Source organism: Moschus berezovskii, chromosome 3 (genome assembly GCF_049115385.1).
Source record: "Moschus berezovskii isolate FMDL1 chromosome 3, NW_MosBer_1.0, whole genome shotgun sequence".
Classification (NCBI taxonomy): domain Eukaryota; kingdom Metazoa; phylum Chordata; class Mammalia; order Artiodactyla; family Moschidae; genus Moschus; species Moschus berezovskii.
The window spans coordinates 37,463,327-37,481,482 of NC_142462.1; the positions used below are offsets into that span (position 1 = coordinate 37,463,327).

Consider the following 18,156-nt stretch of genomic DNA (forward strand, 5'->3'; position numbering starts at 1 on the left):
GCCCAGGAGTGCGATTGCTGGATCATATGGCAGTTCTATTTCCAATTTTTTGAGGAATCTCCACACTGTTCTCCATAGTGGCTGTACTAGTTTGCATTCCCACCAACAGTGTAAGAGGGTTCCTTTCTCTCCACATCCTCTCCAGCATTTATTGCATGTAGACTTTTGGATAGCAGCCATTCTGACTGGTGTGAAATGGTATCTCATTGTGGTTTTGATTTGCATCTCTCTGATTATGAGGGATGTTGAGCATTTTTTCATGTGTTTGTTAGCCATCTTTATGTCTTTTTTGGAGAAATGTCTGTTTAGTTCTTTGGCCCATTTTTTGATTGGGTCCTTTATTTTTCTGGAATTGAGCTGCAGGAGCTGCTTGTATAATTTGGAGATTAATCCTTTATCAGTTGCTTCATTTGCTATTATTTTCTCCCATTCTGAAGGCTGTCTTTTCACCTTACTTATAGTTTCCTTTGCTGTGCAGAAGCTTTTGATTTTAATTAGGTCCCATTTGTTTATTTTTGCTTTTATTTCCAATATTCTGGGAGCTGGGTCTTGGAGGATCCTGCTGTGATTTATGTCGGAGAGTGTTTTGCCTACGTTCTCCTCTAGGAGTTTTATAGTTTCTGGTCTTACATTTAGCTCTCGAATCCATTTTGAGTTTATTTTGGTGTATGGTGTTAGGAAGTGTTCTAGTTTCATTCTTTTACAAGTGGCTGACCAGTTTTCCCAGCACCACTTGTTAAAGAGACTGTCTTTTCTCCATTTTATATTCTTGCCTCCTTTGTCAAAGATGAGGTGTCCATAGATGCGTGGATTTATCTCTGGGCTTTCTATTTTATTCCATTGATCTATATTTCTGTCTTTATGCCAGTACCATACTGTCTTGATGATTGTGGCTTTGTAGTAGAGCCTGAAGTCCGGCAGGTTAATTCCTCCAGTTCCATTTTTCTTCCTCAAGATTGCTTTGGCTATTCGAGGTTTTTTGTATTTCCATACAAATTGTGAGATTATTTGTTCTAGTTCTGTGAAAAATATCTTTGGTAGCTTGATAGGGATTGCATTGAATGTATAAATTATTTTGGGTAGTATACTCATTTTTACAATATTTATTCTTCCAATCCATGAACATGGTATATTTCTCCATCTATTAGTGTCCTTTTTGATTGCTTTCAGTAGTGTTTTATAGTTTTCTATGTACAAGTCTTTTGTTTCCTTAGGTAGATATATTCCTAAGTATTTAATTCTTTTCGTTGCAACAGTGAATGGAATAGTTTCCTTAATTTCTCTTTCTATTTTCTCATTATTAGTGTATAGGAATGCAAGGGATTTCTGTGTGTTGATTTTATATCCTGCAACGTTACTGTAATCATTGATTAGCTCTAGTAGTTTTCTGGTAGAGTCTCTAGGGTTTTCTGTGTAGAGGATCATGTCATCAGCGAACAGTGAAAGTTTTACTTCTTCTTTTCCAATTTGTATTCCTTTTATGTCTTTTTCTGCTCTGATTGCTGTGGCCAAAACTTCCAGAACTATGTTGAATAGTAGTGGTGAGAGTGGGCACCCTTGTCTTGTTCCTGACTTTAGGGGAAATGCTTTCAGTTTTTCACCATTGAGGATAATGTTTGCTGTGGGTTTGTCATATATAGCTTTTATTATGTTGAGGTATGTCCCTCCTATTCCCACTTTCTGGAGGGTTTTTATCATAAATGGATGTTGAATTTTGTCGAAGGCTTTCTCTGCATCTATTGAGATAATCATAGGATTTTTATTTTTCAGTTTGTTAATGTGGTGTATTACGTTGACTGATTTGCGGATATTGAAGAATCCTTGCATTCCTGGGATAAAGCCCACTTGGTCATGATGTATGATCTTCTTAATATGCTGTTGGATTCTGATTGCTAGAATTTTGTTAAGGATTTTTGCATCTATGTTCATCAGTGATATTGGCCTGTAGTTTTCTTTTTTTGTGGGGTCTTTACCAGGTTTTGGGATTAGGGTGATGGTGGCCTCATAGAATGAGTTTGGAAGTTTCCCTTCCTCAGCAATTTTCTGGAAGAGTTTGAGTAGAATAGGTGTTAGCTCTTCTCTAAATTTTTGGTAGAATTCGGCTGTGAAGCCGTCTGGACCTGGGCTTTTGTTTGCTGGGAGATTTTTGATTACAGTTTCAATTTCCGTGCTTGTGATGGGTCTGTTCAGATTTTCTATTTCTTCCTGGTTCAGTTTTGGAAAGTTGTATTTTTCTAGGAATTTGTCCATTTCTTCCAGGTTATTCATTTTATTGCCATATAATTCCTGATAGTATTCTCTAATAATCCTTTGTATTTTTGTGTTGTCAGTTGTGATCTCTCCATTTTCATTTCTAATTTTATTGATTTGGTTCTTCTCCCTTTGTTTCTTGATACGTCTGGCTAGTGGTTTGTCAATTTTATTTACCTTCTCAAAGAACCAGTTTTTGGCTTTGTTGATTTTTGCTATAGTCACTTTTGTTTCTTTTGCATTTATCTCTGCCCTAATTTTTACAATTTCTTTCCTTCTACTGACCCTGGGGTTCTTCATTTCTTCCTTTTCTAGTTGCTTTAGATGTAGAGTTAGGTTATTTAGTTGACTTTTTTCTTGTTTCTTGAGGTGTGCCTGTATTGCTATGAACTTCCCCCTTAGCACTGCTTTTACAGTGTCCCATAGGTTTTGGGTTGTTGTGTTTTCATTTTCATTCATTTCTATGCATATAGATTTTTTGATTTCTCTTTTGATTTCTTCTATGATTTTTTCGTTGTTCAGCAGCGTGTTGTTCAGCCTCCATATGTTGGCATGTTTAATAGTTTTTCTCCCATAATTGAGATCTAATTTTACTGCATTGTGGTCAGAAAAGATGCATGGAATGATTTCAACTTTTTTGAATTTACCACGGCTAGATTTATGGCCCAGGATGTGATCTATCCTGGAAAAGGTTCCATGTGCACTTGAGAAAAAGGTGAAATTCATTGTTTTGGGGTGAAATGTCCTATAGATATCAATTAGGTCTAACTGGTCTATTGTATCATTTAAAGATTGTGTTTCCTTGTTAATCTTCTGTTTAGTTGATCTATCCATAGATGTAAGTGGGGTATTAAAATCTCCCACTATTATTGCATTATTGTTAATTTCCCCTTTCATACTTGTTAGTAATTGTCTTACATATTGCGGTGCTCCTATGTTGGGTGCATAAATATTTATAGTTGTTATATCTTCATCTTGGATTGATCCTTTGATCATTATGTAGTTTCCTTCTTTGTCTCTTTTCACAGCCTTTGTTTTAAAGTCTATTTTATCTGATATGAGTATTGCTACTCCTGCTTTCTTTTGGTCTCTATTTGCATGGAATATCTTTTTCCAGCCCTTCACTTTCAGTCTGTATGTGTCCCTCGTTTTGAGGTGGGTCTCTTGCAGACAACATATATGGGGGTCTTGTTTTTGTATCCATTCAGCCAGCCTTTGTCTTTTGGTTGGGGCATTCAACCCATTTACGTTTAAGGTAATTATTGATAAGTACGATCCCGTAGCCATTTTCTTTATTGCTTTGGGTTTGAGTTTATACACCCTTTCTGTGTTTCCTGTCTAGAAAAGATCCTTTAGCATTTGTTGGAGAGCTGGTTTGGTAATGCTGAATTCTCTCAGCTTTTGCTTGTCTGTAAAGCTTTTGATTTCTCCTTCATATTTGAATGAGATCCTTGCTGGGTACAGTAGTCTGGGCTGTAGGTTATTTTCTTTCATCACTTTAAGTATGTCTTGCCCTCCTGGCCTGAAGAGTTTCTGTTGAAAGATCAGCTGTTATCCTTATGGGAATCCCCTTGTGTGTTATTTGCTGTTTTTCCCTTGCTGCTTTTAATATTTGTTCTTTGTGTTTGATCTTTGTTAATTTGATTAATATGTGTCTAGGAGTATTTCGCCTTGGGTTTATCCTGTTGGGGACTCTCTGGGTTTCTTGGACTTGGGTGATTATTTCTTTCCCTATTTTAGGGAAGTTTTCAACTATTATCTCCTCAAGTATTCTCTCATGGTCTTTCTTTTTGTCTTCTTCTTCTGGGATTCCTATGATTCGAATGTTGGAGCGTTTAACATTGTCCCAGAGGTCTCTAATATTGTTCTCATTTTTTTTAATTTGTTTTTCTTTTTTCCTCTCTGTTTCATTTATTTCTACAATTCTATCTTCTAGCTCGCTTATCCTGTCTTCTGCCTCTGTTATTCTACTGTTTGTTCCCTCCAGATTGTTTCTGATCTCATCTATTGTATTATTCATTGTATATTGGCTCATTTTTATTTCCTCTAAGTCCTTATTAAACCTTTCTTCCATCTTCTCAATCCTTTTCTCCAGGTTATTTATCTGTAACTCCATTTTGCTTTCAAGATTTTGAATCATTTTCACCACCAAAATTCGAAATTCTTTTTCATGTAGATTCCCTATATCTTCCTCTTTTGTTTGTGTTGGTGGGCATTTATCTTGTTCCTTTACTTGCTGGGTATTTCTCTGCTTCTTCATCTTGCTTATAATGCTTTGCTTGGGGTGGCCTTTCCCTCTTCTGGCCGTTTGTGGAGTTCTCTTTATTATGTAGTTTCCTTGCTGTGTGTGGGGTTGGACAGGTGACTTGTCAAGGTTCCCTGGTTATGGAAGCCTGTGTCGGTGTTCTGGTGGGTGGAGCTGGATTTGTTCTCTCTGGAGTGCAATGAAGTGTCCAGTAATGAGTTATGAGATGTCAGTGGGTTTGGAGTGACTTTGGGCAGCCTGTATATTGAAGCTCAGGGCTAGTTTCCTGTGTTACTGGAGAATTGGCGTGGTATGTCTTGCTCTGGAACTTGTTGACCCTTGGGTTTAGCGTAGGTATGGAGACGTTTGATGAGCTCCTATCGATTAATGTTCCCTGGAGTCAGGAGTTCTCTGGTGTTCTCAGGATTCGGGCTTAAGCCTCTTGCCTCTGGTTTTTGGTCTTATTCTTGGAGTAGTCTCTAGACGTCTCTATCTGTCATTTCCAAGGTGGTTCCCTCTGTTTTAGCTTCTGTTTGCTGGTCTCTTCAGTGTCTAATTTCCGCCCTGATACTAGAGGGTGGGTGGACACTTTATAAGGCTCAGTTGTTCAGTCCTGTTCTGGGAAGGGAGGAACGCTGCAGTCGATTATCTCTGGCGTCTGTGGGGAGTGCTCGCAGCGTCTCGGCCACACTGGGTTTGCCCCCGCTCACAGCACGTATGCTGTCCCAATCTACACTGCACAGGCTCTAGGTTGCTCTGCCGGGAACTGTCCGAGGCCGGCACCGGGTTGTATGCACTTCCCAGGTCTGAGCGGCTCAAGTTCAGGTTCTCAGGTACTCCACAAAGGCGCAGACTTGGTTGGGCCTGCGTTTTGTGCCTTCCCCGGTCCGAGCAGCTCAGGAGACCAGGTGTTTGGCGAGCGCGGTCTCTGCGACTTATCGCCTCCCCAGTCCCCGCCACTCAGTTTTCTGGGTGTACAACCGGCGCACCTTCTCAGGGGGATATCGACCGGCCCGAGCCCAAGAAGTCCTGAATAGCAACAAGCCTGCCTGCAGTTTGTATCGGATGCCTTTCTGGGGCCGCGGTTTCCCGCTCCGGCTCTGGCTGTGCTCCCTGCCTGTCTCGGCGGGGAATGGGGGATGGGCCGACCGCAGCCGGCTCGCTCTGCTCAGTCCTTTATTCTGTGAGCGGGGCTGGCCGAGTCGTAGGTTAGAGCTTTCCGCCTTTTCGTGGGGAAGCTATCCCACAGTCTGCTTTGCTCTCCCCAGTTCTCTCAAATTGTTCTTGCAGCATTCAAGCCCAGTCCTCTCTCTAAGCAGTTCAGCCGGCTCCTCCCTGCCCAGCCCCCGCTTGCTAATGGCGTATGCAGGCATCTGCGCTGCTTCTCCTCTGGGAGTTACTGTTTGGCGGGTAGTCTGTGGGTTTTAAAAAAATCTTAAAAAAATAAAAAAAAAGAGGGTTATGTGGCCCTCTGAGCTTCCAAGGCTCGCCACAGATTCGCCAGTGAGAATGTTTCCTGGTGTTTGGAAACTTTTCTCTTTTTAAAACCTCCCTTCCCGGGACGGAGCTCCGTCCTTACTTCTTTTGTTTCGCTTTTTATCTTTTATGTTTTTTCCTACCTCCTTTCGAAGACAATGGGCTGCTTTTCTGGGTGCCTGACGTCCTCTGCCAGCATTCAGAAGTTGTTTTGTGGACTTGACTCGCGTTCAAAAGTTCTTTTGATGAATTTGTGGAGGAGAGAGTGGTCTCGCCCTCCTATTCCTCCGCCATCTTGTTCCTCCCCCCCTTGAATTGATGCTTTTGAACTGTGGTGTTGGAGAAGACTCTTGAGAGTCCCTTGGACTGGAAGGAGATCAAACCAGTCCATCCTAAAGGAAATCAGTCCTGAATATTCATTGGAAGGACTGATGCTGAAGTTGAAGCTCCAGTACTTTGGCCACCTGATGCGAAGAGTTGACTCATTGGAAAAGACCCTGATGCTGGGAAAGATTGAAGGTGGGAGGAGAAGGGGACAACAGAGGATGAGATGGTTGGATGGCATCACTGACTCAATGGACATGAGTTTGAGCAAGCCCTGGGATATGGTGAAGGACAGGGAAGCTTAGTGTGCTCCAGGTCATGGGGTCACAAAAAGTCAGTCATGACTGAGTGAATGAAGAACAACAATGGTTGTGTCCAGATTTTGGCAATCAGGAATAAAGCGACAGTAAATTCTTAGCGACAGTAAATTCTTATGTGCAGGTTTTCTGAGTGCATGTAAGTTTTTAAATGATAACCGCCGCCACCACCACTGTACACACAACAGTCAGTGTTGTTTGCTTGCTTTTGTGCAGTCAATGCAGACTCAGCTGGGTGACTCTGCTGACCTAACCTGAGCTTGTTCACACGCTGGGCAGTTAATTGTCAGCTACTCAGGGTGGCTTTGGCTGGAGTGACTATAATTGGGACAACATGGCTCTGTATCGTGTGTCTCTCATCCTTGAGTAGGCATGTAGAATTCATTGCAAAGATAGAGCCTTAAGAGAGCTAGTGGAAACACACAAGCCTTTGACAGTGACTGACACCCTATTACTTCTGTCTCCTTCTGTCGCCTTTATCAGGTCAAGTGGGCACTCTGAGAGTCAGAGTGGAAGGTACTGCCAAGTTACATCACAGTGGGTATGGACATAGGAAGAGATGAAAATAAAGTTCCCCTCCCTGTTTTGGTAATCTACTGGAAAGTAAAAGTGAAAGTGTTAGTTGCTCAGTCATGTCTGACTCTTTGTGGTCCCATGGACGGTGACCCGCCAGGGTCCTCTGTCCATTGGATTTCCCAGGCAAGAATACTAGAGTGGGTTGCCATGCCTCTCTCTAGGGGATCTTCCCAGCCCAGGGATTGAACCTGGGTCTCCTGCATTGGCAGGTGGATTCTTTACCATCTGAGCCACCAGAGGAGCCCCAATCTACTGGTACCATTACATTTTCTATTTTATGCAACTCTCATATTTGTTTTTGTTTTCAGAGACATTTCACAGTGTTTGCATTCAACTTTCCATCGCTGGATGCGCTGAACACCATCTACAACCAAATCCTGAGTTTCCATTTCCAGCAGCAAGCGTTTGGTCCCTCAGTTCTCAGGAGTGGCCCCACTTTGATACAGGCAACAATCGCCTTCCATCAGATGATGACACATACATTTTTACCCACGGCCATTAAATTCCACTACCTCTTTAATTTGAGAGACTTGTCAAACGTCTTCCAGGTACCTCAGTGACTGTTATGTGTCTTGAGTGGGGCACTGGTTAATGGGGTTCATTCATAGAACTTAGTCTAAAATTATGCTGCATACTTGAGCATGTATTCTTTCATTTTCTGTAATAAGCTTTATGAAGTATGGAAGGTTTATTAATCCCATTTTGTCAATGAAAGTAGCAATTCCTCTTAGGTTGGTAGAGACTTAGCAATAGAAGCTAAGGTGGAAATCTTGGCTCCCTATTTCATTGATTCTGTATAAATATTTGAGTGTCTCTTTTTGTGCAAGTAAAAGGGATAATTTTCATTTTTTTTTAATATTCAGGTGATATGATTTTTAAACATACATCAAGAGAAATTATAATTTCTTAAATTCCTATTTTGGTTTGGCATTGACACTTAACTCACTTATCCAGTAAAAGGACAGTGTGAATGTATATGATTTGAAAAGAAAGTTCCAAAAAGAGAATTCAAAACCTTGAAATTTTGAAAATATCAAACTTACATGGCCTATCAGTAGAGTAAAATTATTGAAGAATTATTTATTGCTCAAAGTTCATTTGTGACAGAAGCAGGAAACTGGTGGAATATGAAAACTTCATGAGACTTCTCTGTATTTGGTGATTTTTATTTCTTATACTTTTATAACCCTGCTTTCTAAATCACTCCACAGCTGCCTCAAAACTGTAACCACATTAGGTAAAAGCTTTTTCCGAATGTGGACCACTCCTTTTCATCTCGATCTTTCTTGCACCTGCCTAAAAGACTGTGCTCAATTAAATGGTCTTTAAAAGAAGACTTTTGATCATAGGAGGGAAGGGAGGCCAAGAAGTGAGAGACCTCTCTGCTCACCATTCACATCCAATCTGTTGGCTACACCCAAAACCAGCCAACGGTTGTTTAACCTTTTACAGCTAATTCTCTATGACTCCCTTGGTGGTGTCACTGGAGCCCAGAACACTTGTGACTCTCCCCATGAGAACTGGGTCTATATGAATCCAAAATATTGAAGAATAGTGTTGCAGAAAAATGAGAATCAAAATGTTTTGACTACCCACAAAGTGTGCATTCAGACAGTCGACTCTGGATCTTTTATATTTCATCTGTAAAATGAATGAATTAGATTAAATGACATCACAGGATTTTAGAATAAAATATATTAGTGTCTTATGACTTTCATGTTAGCTAGTTTTAGAAACTGATTTCCCTGAAGACAGTAGGTACAAGTTCTAAGATTAGATGTTTAGTTCCTGGACTGACTCTTGAAATACAGCCTTAGCTCATTCCTGGAAATGGGCACAATGGTAGTTAATTCTTTAATAGACTTCCCTGGTGGCTCAGTTGGTAAAGTGTCTGCCTGCAGTGCAGGAGACCCGGGTTTGATCCCTGCATTGGGAAGATCCCCTGGAGAAGGAAATGGCAACCCATTCTTTAATCATTTTTATTGTATAGTTAATTGTTTAAATGTTGCTTATCAGAGACTACAACTACTGTTATGTAATACTATTTATAACCCTTCTTGTAACTCAGTGAATTGCTAAATTCAGCATGCAGTTAAAGAATATGTTAAAGTATTATCTTGGAATGTCATCACCTTCTGAATTTTTAATTTCCCCCCCTCTTGCCTTTTAGGGGATTTTATTCACCTCTCCTGAGTGCTTAAAGTGTCCAAATGATTTAATACGCCTGTGGCTTCACGAATCTTCTCGTGTTTATGGAGACAAACTGATAGACACAAAGGACTGTGATTTGTTTCATAAAAAGCTGCTGGAAACTGCTAATAAATACTTTGAAGTAAGCAAATGAATTCCAAAGGTCACTATGTGCTTTGGCACTAATTGGCTTTTGGGCAGAAATGGGATAAGGATGTGAATGAATTGTATATATGATTACCTTGCTGAAACAGCTGTGATTCCAGATCTGTACAGTGGAAGATGACATCCACCCATGGGTTGATTTACAAGCTTTTCTCTGGACCGGTCACTCTGCCTCCAGATGAATCATTTCTGAGATTGACATGACCGTATTTTTCACTTCCTCCTCCTGCAGGGTGTAGATAGCCATGTGCTGCTTCAACAGCCCCTCATCTATTGCCATTTTGCTAATGGTGGCCAAGAGCCGTGCTACATGCCAGTGAAGGACTGGGAGGTGCTGAAAACATTTCTGACGGAAGCACTGGATGACTACAATGAACTCAATGCCACCATGCACCTCGTTTTATTTGAAGACGCCATGCAACATGTGTGAGTTGATGGGCTGTGATGCTTTTGCATAAAGTAAAAATGGCTGGGTGTCCACAGTTGCTGTTATTCAGTAGTTCTTACTGAACACTCTGAAATATCAATTGGGTTTTTTTTGTTTGTCTTTTGGGATTTTTTTGAACTATCAGTTTTTGTTTGCCATACGGCATAAAACTAAGTTTCTCCATGAAATTTATGTAATATTGAAATCCAATGTTACCTCAAAAAATGAAAAACTTGATTGAGAACAGAAGATAAAAAAGACAAGACACAGCCCTCTTCTATGACATAAATATGTCACATACCTGTAAGTGCAGCCACTTATCATGTCATCAGCAAAAGGCAACTTGTAGAAGACCTCAAGAATGTACATGTATAGGAAGGAAATTGAATTCTGCACTAGAGAAAATTGATAACCTGAGTTAAATAAGAAAATTATCTTTTGCAAAAAGTCATTCCAATCCCCTTAGCTTCTGTAACTATAAATGTATGGGCCTGATTCAGAGAAGGTCACTAAGCTTGCATTCAACAAATTACAAGAATGTCAAACACAATTCTTTGTATAATAGTAGATAATTTTTATATAAATGAATAAATAAATGATAGTAGGTTTAGGTGTCATGGATCCGTTAAAAGACTATTGTCTATATGAATTATGTCACAATATCTTACATAGGCACTATGTTTTTAAGTGCCATGAGAACCATAATTTCATGTTCTTTTACTTGTACCTCTGTTAGGGAAGAGTATGAAGAAAGAGGAAAGTAAGTGACTTGTTCAAAGTTTTCAAATTTTAAGTGGCAGAGACGGGTCGGACTCACGCTGATTTTACTTGATTAAGAATATTTATTGAGTGCCTATGTCATATACCTGTAAGTGCAGCCACTTATCATGTCATAAGCAAAAGGCAACTTGTAGAAGACCTCAAGAATGATTGCCAAACAGGAACATTGCCAGCCTATTCAGTGTGTGTGTGTATCTGTCGCTCAGTTGTGTCTGACTCTTTGTGACCCCATGGACTGTAGTTCACCAGGCTCCTCTGTCCACGGTATTCTCCAGGCAAGAATACTGGAGTAGGTTGCCATGGCCTTAGGGAAGAATATGAAGAAAGAGGAAGGTAAGTGACTTGTTTAAAATCTTAAAAATTTGTAAGTGGCAGAGACAGGATGGACTCAAGCTGATTTTCCTTGATTAAGAATGTTCATTGAGTGCCTCAGTTCAGTTCAGTCGCTCAGTCGTGTCCGACTCTTTGTGACCCGCCTACTGAGTATCAAACAGAAACATTGCCAACCTATTCAGTACTTATGTGCAAGTTAAGGAAGAGAAAAAGGAAGGGCATGTTTTCTGGGCAGAAAACTAGAAGAAGGCCCCTTTCCTGATGTAGAGTGACTGAACAGGCTCTCACCTCCTAGTTTGGGTGCCTTTGCTGTGCACAGATTGTACAACCACCCGTGACACCCCGCTGTCAGACATTGCCTAAGTACTGGGGAGACAGAAGCAAACCAGATAATCCAGTTATTTCTCTAATCGAGCTTCTATTTTAGTGATCCCATGGGATATTTATAAGGATATGAACAAATAAGCAAGTGAGGGACATGGAAGAAAGTGATACGTCCTGCTGAGGAATAAAATCCATTGATTCTGAGCGATAAACATGTGAATTCCCAAAGAGGGACTGGTGAGGAGGTGACATTTAAGGTGAGACTGAAATGATATGCAAGAGCTCAGCATGGAAAGATCTGGAGGAAGAATGCTTTAGGTGTGGGCAGATTTCATGCTGCCCCAAGGCTGAATGTTCAAAAGCAAAAAAAGGGTCATTGTGGCTGCAGCGTGGAGAAGCAGGGAGAGGGTATAAGGCAAGGTGGGGAGGTGGACACAGGCCTCATGTGTACAGGGTGTTTTCTTATAACCAGAGGAAAGGGGGGTTTATTTCTTCTTAAGTGCAGTGAGAACAGAGTTTAGCATGGGAGTGACAGGGTTGGTTGAGTAGTCTAAACAGCTGGCCATTGCTGCTGCTGTGTGGGAAGTTGATGGCACCTTCCCTTCCTGTCCTGCTTCCCAGTAACTGTCATTTCTCACTGGCTCTACTGGTGTGCTGGAGCTGCTCTGACAAAACGCTGCAAACCGGGCAGGTTAGAAAAACAGATATTTATTGTCTCACAGTTCTGAAGGCAAGAAGTCTGAAATCGAGACGTCAGAAGGGCTATGCTCCCTCAGAAGGTGCTGGGGAGAGTCTGCTCCAGAATTCTTTCCTTGCTTCTGGAAGTTCCTTGTCTTGTGACAGCCTGAGTTCAGTCATCACATGACTTTCTCCCTTTGTGTGTGTCTGTATCCAAATTTCTCCTTTTCATAAGGATACCGGTCATATTGGATACACCCTGCTCCCTTATGACCTTATTGTAATCAATTTCCTCAATCACTCTATTTCCTAAGAAGTCTATTCTCAGGTACTGGTGGTTCGGGCTTTAGTATATGCATTTGGGGGAATGCCACTCAGTTAATAATGCTGGCTTTTCTAACAAGTGATATTTGGGCAAAGGTTAAAGTAATGAAATAAGTCAAGAGAGAAGGAAGTATGTGAGGAAAGCAATTCAAACAGACCCAAAAAATGTGGAGAATTCTATTTTTAGAAGAGTCACTCCTTAAAATGTAGAGCCCAAGTGCCTCAGAAAAACTTGGGAGGCTTCCCTATCTTCATTTATTATAAGCTTCCTACGTATTGATTGCTTTATGGATCCCTCTGCAGTGACAGTCCTCTGATTAGCAGACAAAGGAAGCTTCCATTAGAATCTCTGAGCATGGTCATAAGTGAGTTATTAGTAATGCTGTTTCTGGTTGGGCTAATGTAAACTGGCCGTCTGTCATGGCTCGTGTGGAAGAGATGTCTTGTTGGACTGAGGAGTTGTCCCCTGTAATCCTTCAACACAGAGTTCTCAGTGACCTAAAAAGAAAAGCTGCTGCTTTGATTAGGGATTATGAGCTAGAAACTGATTTACTCCACATCAGAGATGATTTCAGTGTGTCCTTGAACATGTAGAAAGAGACTTTGCCACTTATAGACTCTGTCGATGCAGACCTTAAATCACACATTAAAATGAAATGAAAACCCTGCCTTGTAGCTTGGGGTTTCACTCGTGTTAGAGTAATCTCACAACTTTGCCAAGGTGGTTTTGTCATGTGGTCATGTGAAGTAAAATTTAATGAGGTGGCTGAGCTTGGAAAAATAACCTGTCTTTTCAGTTATTGAAGGTTTTCAGGAAATGATTGTGCGTGCTGGTCCTACTATAAGCAATCCCAACTTAATTCTTTAAAAAAATACTCTTTAAAAAAATGTGGTAGAGTGTTTGGATTGTTCAGGGCTTAAATTCATCACAGGAAAGCAACAGAGAGCAAATACAGCAGTCTTTTTTTTTTATTTTTTTTGCATTTGGGCTTCCATGTGCTTATATTGGGGACTTCCCTGGTGGCTCAGCAGTAAAGAGCCCACCTGCAATGCAGGAGATGTAGGTCCCATCCCTGAGTTTGGAAGATCCCCTTGAGGAGGGCATGGCAGCCGGTATTCTTGCCTAGAGAATCCTGTGGACAGAGAAGCCTGGTAGGCTATAGTCCATGGGGTTGCAAAGAGTTGGATATAACTGAAGCAACTGAGCACATGCTTATGGTGATCATGTTAAAGCCAACTTATTTCTAGCTGTAAGATGTAGCAATATCAATAGGATAAGCATTCAGAACCTCTTCGATAATACAGAAAAAGGGATTAGTTGACTTTCTGGAGATTTAACTCTTGGATTCTAACACTTTCCGAGAATGTTTTAGACTGCTCAAGGCATGAGGAAAGCTTTCATGCAAGGGAGATAAGAATCACGTAAAAAAGGGAAATGTTTAAAATGCATGAAGTAAATCGCATGTGGGGTGTTTGTTGGTCTGAACAAATCAGTTCTTCCCAAAATAATTCTATAGCAAAGTTTCTGGCACAAAGACATTTTCCCTTTGATATCCTTATACATGGATACTGATGTGCCATTAGGATCTTTCTTGCTAATCAGGAAAATGTGATGCTTTGATGCAAGTCCTTGTATTCATTTTCTGCCTTCTTCTGGGGGAGAGGAACACAGTAGTGGGAGTCCAGATGTCATTGGCCAGGATGGTTTGTTAGGCCAGTGATAAGGGGGCAGACGCAGGCAGCATATTTTTGTTTGGGAAACAGAAGAGCAAGGACTGAAAGTCTGAAATAAAAATCAGAGTTTAGTATCTAAATATCTGAAAAATGAAACCGCATAGCCCTGGGACCCGTTGGATGTCATCTGTTGGGCTACTCTGTCTCCTCAGGTGTCGTATCAGCCGCATCCTGCAGTCCCCTCAGGGTTATGCACTCTTGATCGGAGTGGGCGGCAGTGGCAAGCAGAGCCTGTCCCGCCTGGCAGCTTACATTTGCAGCCTCGAGGTCTTCCAGATCACTCTGACCCAAGGCTTCGGGATCCAGGAACTTCGGGTAAGTCTGGTGATGGGTGGCCCCATGCTCCTTCTGCCCCAGGATAAAGGTGCTCCAGTCAAGTATGGAGGTGGGTAAGCTCTTTAGAGGATTTTATTGGCTGTTTCTCCTTCATGGACTTCCCTGGTGACTCAGACAGTATAGAAACTGCCTGCAATGCAGGAGACCTCGGTTTGATCCCTGGGTCCAGAAGATCCCCTGGAGGAGGAAATGGCAACCCACTCCAGTATTCTTGCCTGGAGAATCCCCATGGACAAAGGAGCCTAACAGCTATAGTTCATAGGGTGGCAAAGATCAGACATGACTGAGGGGCTAACACTTTAACTTTCTCCTTCATTGTCGAATTAATAATAGTAAACTGCTAACAACATTTATATGTGTATAAACCTATAAGCCTGACAAACTTGCTCAGAAAACATTTTATTAAATACTTGCCTACACAAATATATTTTTCTTTTGTGCTGACCATACCTGATAATCAGCAGTATTCATACACCAATACGATGGAGGGGGGAAAAGATCTTTTTTTTTTTTTAACAAGTGCATAGAGATTTTTTCCACTTTGTATCAGATTGTGAAAATGTGATGGGAGTACAGTCCAGAAACACTGACATGTTTTTTAAAATTTTGCTTTTGAATCACAACAGTACTTATAAAATAGTACTTAGAGTTTGTGGCAAGCGCTATTTTAAAGCAAACAACAAACCACTTGCTTTCAATATTACTAAATAAAACTAGTAAACTCTAAGTCACCAAACAATGAAGTAGACAGTTGTTAAAATGAGCCAAAACCTTCTTTTCACTGCGTTGCTTTACAAAATCATTACTGAATTCACTTTTGCTTGAATAGAAGAGAGTTGTCTGTTGGGAGCCTGTTTGCATCTGGGGCTCCGTGAAGCCACAAATGTGACACTCATCATTGTGTGCCAGAAATGGAGCTGATGTCATAGGGTTTGTCCCCATAAGAAGAGAGTCACCGAGAGGAAAGAACATATAAACAGGGAAAGGACAGCACCCAGCCCTCCCGCTGTAGCATCTCAGTTCTCCCCACCCCTCATCAACAGCACACCAGCCTGTTAACACAGTGTGAGTGATGGCCTCTGTTTCTTATAGGTAGATCTTGCCAATCTGTACATCAGAACTGGAGCCAAGAACATGCCCACCGCGTTCCTGCTGACAGATGCCCAGGTTCTAGATGAGAGCTTTCTTGTGCTGATTAATGACTTGCTGGCATCAGGTGATTAAACCAACACATTCCGTGAAAGATCTTCCCCAAAGACAAATGATCTGTGGTTTCAGTGAACTTTAAATAGAGATAATTTGTCTTTGAGATGTTTGTCAGGGCATTCTTTGGGGAGAAACGTATAAACCTAACTAATTTGAAGTGTATCGCTTTCTTAGTCTGCTTACGATGTAAGAGGCCTTGCAGGAGCCTTCAGTGAAATAAATGTTATTCCTGCCTGTACAAGTTTAGTGGGTGGGTTTGTCATAGCTTGTCGTCACTGTGTCGTGTCTTATAAATGTAAAAAAAAAGAAAAAATGCATTTCTGGTTTCAAACTCTATCATTAAAGCTGAACTTTGTATTAGAAAGCATTTTAAGTCATATCTAAAATATGAATTATAGCAGTATTTTAATAATTCTACTCATTCCTTTGGGGGCAGGGGAAATTCCTGATCTGTTCAGTGATGAAGATGTAGACAAGATAATTTCTGGAATTCGTAATGAAGTTCGTGCTCTGGGCATGGTGGACTCCAGAGAAAACTGTTGGAAATTCTTTTTGGCCCGAGTGCGACTAAAACTCAAAGTAAGAAACACTTGCTTTCCTTGCATTTAGTTAAATGTGCTGTTTCAACTGTGATATGGTTCTGTTTGGGAATTCATACGACAAGTTTGAATTCCACTCATACATTTTGTAAGGACATCCAGTCATTCAGTGTAAAAGGCTATTTGCATATTTTCTCGAGTGTCTGGAGGGCACCTTCTTCGAGTTTCCTGTGATGCTCGTTCCCTACAAGGCCTTGTTCTAAGCAGGTTGAGCACCTGAGTGAGCTGGACATGGTGTCTGTCCTTGAAGAGCTTAGGCTGTTACAGGAAACAAGACATCACAAATAAGTGTAGCCATGCTGATTATAGAGGAGGTCCGCATCCTTTCTAAGGGCATTAGGCCTCCTGGAGAAAGTGGTGTGCTGTGTGTCAGGTATGGCTTGGAATTCCTGGGGATGCAGTGGGTTGAGGAAGAGCTTTCAGGGAGAGGAAATAGCATTTAGAAGAGTTAAGAGTGGACTGCATGTTACATATTTGGAGAAACCACAAATAGGACTAAATCAGGGGTCCCCAGCCTCCAGGATCTAATGCCTGATGATCTGAGACGAACTGGTGTAATAATAATGGGAAAAAAGTACACAGTGAATGTAACACACTTGAATCATCCTGAAACCATCCTCCACTCCCTGGTACATTGAAAAATTGTCTTCCACGAAACCAGTCCCTGATGGCAAAAGGGTTGGGAACTGCTGCTCTGAATGACTGGGACATAGAGTTCATGTGGAAGAAACAGGTGGATCAGGCTGGGAAAGTTAACTGGGGTGAGGAAAGGGTGGGGCTTCCCTCATAGCTCAGTTGGTAAAGATCCACTTGCAATGCAGGAGACCTGGGTTCGATTCCTGAGTCCAGAAGATCCCCTGGAGAAGGAAATGGCAACCCGCTCCAGTATCCTTTCCTGGAGAATCCCATGGACAGAGGAGCCTGACAGGTTACAGTCCATGGCATCACAGGAGTCGGACATGACTTAGTGACTAAACCACAAGTGTCTTGTAAATCATTAAAGAAGCAGAGGAAGAGTCTGAGTTAAGGAAGTGATACTGTGTTAGTACTTCAGGGCAAGTAGTTGAGGCCTGTCACTCGGATGATCTGAGGTTCAATCCAGAGCTCCTCCACAGAGACAACTCCGTGCCCTGGTGTAGGCACAGGGATATAATGTAATCAGGTAACAGCAGCGGGAAGGATGAAGTATTAGAACAAGAAACCTCGCCACACTCATGGCAGAAAGCCAATTGAAAATGCTTGGAAAATTCAGTCTTCCTAAATAATATTTAGTAACCAAGAAAAGTTATTTCTTTGCTTGTCCTTCTAGTATTCTTTGCTACTCCTTGTAGTACTCCTAACTTCTTTGCCACTCCTTTAAAGCCTGGAGTACACAGGAAGAAGGGGGGATTAGCTGTGAATATGCCTCTGCCTGGAGGGCTTCCCTGGTGGCTCAGATAATAAAGAATCCACCTGCAATGCAGGAGACCCCAGTTCAATCCCTGGGTCAGGAAGATCCTCAGGAAAAGGGAATAACAATTCACTCCAGTATTCTTGCCAGGAAAATCCCATGAACAGAGGAGCCTGGTGGGCTACAGTCCATGGGGTCGCAAAGAGTCAGACATGTCTGAGGGACTGACGCTGTGGAGGTTCAGGTATAGAGTAGCTATGATTCTTCTCCACCCTCCTGTTTCAAATTCTACATTGATCTTACTGAGCATTTCTGGTCTGAGGTTAGAAATCAGAATTTAAGGTTCGGATTCCCAGAGGGTTTTCTGCCCATCAGAAGTGTGACTAAGCATAGGTTGGCTAGATTGTAACAAGGCTGGAGATTTCTCCTTGTTCCATTGTGGGATGTAAAGTGAAGTCGTTCAGTCATGTCCAGCTCTTTGA

At 41.5% G+C, this 18,156-nt stretch overlaps 1 protein-coding gene across 1 annotated transcript in view; it reads left to right on the forward strand.

Moving 5' to 3' along the window:
* The window catches only part of DNAH11 (dynein axonemal heavy chain 11), a 390,076-nt gene that overhangs the window by 198,540 nt on the left and 173,380 nt on the right, over positions 1 to 18,156 (forward strand). The window contains exons 49-54 of the mRNA XM_088833659.1: positions 7,497 to 7,736; positions 9,359 to 9,520; positions 9,776 to 9,969; positions 14,296 to 14,458; positions 15,572 to 15,695; positions 16,122 to 16,264. Coding sequence (XP_088689785.1) covers positions 7,497 to 7,736; positions 9,359 to 9,520; positions 9,776 to 9,969; positions 14,296 to 14,458; positions 15,572 to 15,695; positions 16,122 to 16,264 — 1,026 coding nt within the window. The remainder of the gene's footprint in view (positions 1 to 7,496; positions 7,737 to 9,358; positions 9,521 to 9,775; positions 9,970 to 14,295; positions 14,459 to 15,571; positions 15,696 to 16,121; positions 16,265 to 18,156) is intronic.